Raw genomic sequence first — 3426 nt, forward strand, 5'->3', positions numbered from 1 at the left:
TAGCAAAGATTTTGAATTTGTCCAAGTTAAATATGTGGTATGTGTCTGCATGGAATTTCAAGAAGCATTGTTCTTTCTGCCGTGTTACACTTAGAAAATGAAACAAGTAATCTTCATTGTACAAATAAAGTTGACTATGGATGACATAAATGAAATTGCCTTTAACCTGTAATTCCTAATAAAGGCTTTATTGTCTCAGAGGATGATGGGTTTTCTAAAAGTCAGTTATTTGAGTATAGCTCCACTAATAGTGAAGCTTCACTCCAAGAAATTGTTTTTTAGACTATGTAGTTCACTTGGATGTAGTCCTAGTAAAGTTTTGGATAATTTAACAAGATATTTGTAGCATAAATGAAGACCATCTGTGTACTTGGATAACATATTTGTGGATATTTTGCTGGGTGGAAATTGGAAATTGAGTATATCGAATTTGGAAACCTTAATAGATTAGAGTGGTTATACAACAAATAGGCCCAGCATTCAGTTAAACTCTGTATTTCACTTTCCACGGGCAGTTGTAAAGAACACCCATAAGGGAAACCTCCCACTTCCTTTTCCCTTCTTATCAAAATGATTTCACATGATCTGAAATTATAAACATCTTGTTTGCAAGTTTAATTCCCTAGGATACTGAATAAGGCTGAAGCATGTGTGACAAACAGAGGAAAGGCTGTCTTCTCATTGCCATTTGAAATTGTGCTTTTGGACTAACATAAAGAGGGCTTTCACCAGTCTGGGGAGTGGAGGGATGGGGTATGACATTTTAGTTTGAACTTTTATGATACACTCTACTAAGTGGGTCACTGTTGAGTTCTTCTAATTCCCCATTAGACTCTGTGGAGAATTCATAAATGTTTTACTCATGTACTCATGAGTTTATATAATCTAAACAGTCATTCTGAAGTTCTAAATGCTTTTGCTCAACAAGGCAGTATATGAAAATTTCATATAAATTTCTCACCTAAACAGGAGAAGTGGCATTTTGGGGAATTGTGAGTTATTTAGTTGACCTTCTATTAAAGATGTTACAAAAGAAGAGAAAAAAGAAAAAAGAAAGAAATCATTCCCAGAAAATAGTGCCCTCTAACTACCCAAAGAGAAGAAAACATGTAAGGTTATTTCGTGTTCTTTATGAAGTACTCCTGAATGCTGCCTTCTGGGAAGATTATTCACCGGAAAACCAGTGAGGTCAACTTGTGGCAGTGTTGGCGAGCCAGATCCTTGGGTTTGGATTATTTTAGGTTTGGATGCCCTTTGCCTGAGACTCTTAATCTTGGGTCAAGTGAGTCCCCCAAGGTATCCCACAGATTGTGGACAAAACCCTGTAGGAGACCCTGAGCTGAGTCTTCAAAGTATACAGGCTGGCTTTGCACTGATGAGTTTCCCCAGCCAACAGATCGTGCACTGTGGAAATCCATCTGCCTGGCACTCAGTTTGAAGAGGTCCTTGCTCCAAGGGAGGGACTGTATAGAGAAAATAAAAAATGTCAGTCTGGAGTCTGAAAATATTTTCTCTATTTGATCCATTCTGGTGCTTCCCTGCATGCTATAGATTCCATGATAAATAAACTAATGCTTATCTTGAAGTAGATTACAATAATGTTAAGGGAAAATACAACTGAATAGGTGCAGTTAAGCATTGTGAGTGCTGTGATGTATATAAGATAGAGTGGGGGCTATAAAAAGGAAATAGTTTCACCTGGAAAAGTATTTTTTAAATATTAGATTTTTTTTAAGTATGAAAAAGTTTTTAAAAAGAAAATAAATTACTTGTTAGCTGTGTGCCCTTCAACCCCCAATCACACAGTCCGCTGGATGTTAAAAAAAAAAAATCCATGCACATTTAGGAGGATTTTTTTTTTAAATCAAGGAATGCCTGTAAGACTGTTCCTTCTCAGAGATTCCCCTGAGAAAGAATCTGTTATCTGGAAACCCTAAAAAGCCCCAGTGTAGAAATACTTTCAGTGACATCAGGAATTAATTCATGTATAGCTACCATTAGAGGATTAGTCTTTGGACATTTCTTTGCTATTCCCCAGTCCTGGGCTTGTATGTAAAATCTGATTATATTTTAGGGTAAGGCAAACTGTTTGTGCCAACACAGCCTGAGACCAACACTATTTCCCTTCTTTATCCTCTGCCTTTCCCTTCCCCAAATAACAACCACAGTTAAAACACAACTCTTCTGCCCCACTATATAAAAAAACACCCAGTCTCTAAAGACTGTCATGATAGTTGCAGAAATGACACATTCTCTGCCGTCAACGACAATGTGCTGCTCCAAGTGGCAAACACATGTTGAGTATTTGGCCTCAATAGATTTGGGCTATTGAATCAGAACTAACAAATATATGGTTCCTAATAGTTCTCTCTTGAACTGAACATGGGGGGACCTCTTCCATATGTGCTGAAGAGTATATTGCAAAGGCTACCGTTATGAGGTAGGGGGAAAAAGTAAAGTTCTAAATTGAGAATTGTTTGAAACACTTGCAAATTAAGCCTGCTTTTCTTTTCCTGTAGTTTTGAGATAAGATATGGGAGTTGCAGGAGGAAAGTTTCCATGTTCTTGTTATGGCACAGGTTTCCTGTTTACACCCTTGGAGAGAAAATTGTATACATGGATTCTTGAAGTTCTATTTTAAGTGTGTTCATTTTGTTGCTCATTCAACAATCATCGGGTTGGGCCCTGGGGCAACAGAAATGACTGGCATGGGGCCTGTAGGAGCTGGAGTCTAGTGGGGGAAAATGGACCCATAAAAGTCATTCGTTTGAAATATGAGAGGTCATAGGAGGGAGATTTGGAGGTCAGGAAGTATTTTTCTATGAAAAAAATACATCAAAGTTAAGTTCCCATGCTACCAACCAAAAAGCTAATTTTTACCTTTGATATTACCAATAATAATAACTAAGCTTTACTGAGCCCGAGTAAGTCCCAGGGAGAAATCTAAGCCTTAATTCCTTTCAGTAGCCCAATGAGGTATTACTGTTATTATTATCTCCTTTTTAATAGATGGGCAAACAGGCCTGAAGAAAGTAATTTGAATCTACTAGATTCAACTGTCTAGCCTTTTAAAAGAAGGGAGTGGTTGAGCATAGCTTGCTTAATTTGTATACATAGGCTGCTAAATTAGGGACCCTTTTTGGAGCTGGTTTTTTAAAAATTAATTATGGCTGCACCGGGTCTTAATTGCGGCATGTGGACTCAGTTGTCGCATGTGGACTCTTAGTTGCAGCACACATGCAGGATCTGGTTCCCTAACCAGGGATTGAACCTGGGCGCCCTGCATTGTGAGTGTGGAGTCTTACCCACTGGACCACCATGGAAGTCCCTGGAGCCATTTTTTTTTTTTTTTTTTTTTGCGGTACTTGGGCCTCTCACTGCTGTGGCCTCTCCTGTTGCAGAGCACAGGCTCCGGATGCGCAGGCT

The 3426-nt window shown here is 38.6% G+C and overlaps 1 protein-coding gene across 1 annotated transcript in view; it reads left to right on the forward strand.

The window, feature by feature from the left end:
* Positions 1-910: 910 nt before the first annotated feature.
* The window catches only part of TRPM6 (transient receptor potential cation channel subfamily M member 6), a 115912-nt gene continuing 113396 nt past the window's right edge, over positions 911-3426 (forward strand). The window contains exon 1 of the mRNA XM_007450994.1: positions 911-928. Coding sequence (XP_007451056.1) covers positions 911-928 — 18 coding nt within the window. The remainder of the gene's footprint in view (positions 929-3426) is intronic.

Source organism: Lipotes vexillifer, unplaced genomic scaffold (genome assembly GCF_000442215.2).
Source record: "Lipotes vexillifer unplaced genomic scaffold, Lipotes_vexillifer_v1.1 scaffold204, whole genome shotgun sequence".
In the NCBI taxonomy this organism is placed as follows: domain Eukaryota; kingdom Metazoa; phylum Chordata; class Mammalia; order Artiodactyla; family Lipotidae; genus Lipotes; species Lipotes vexillifer.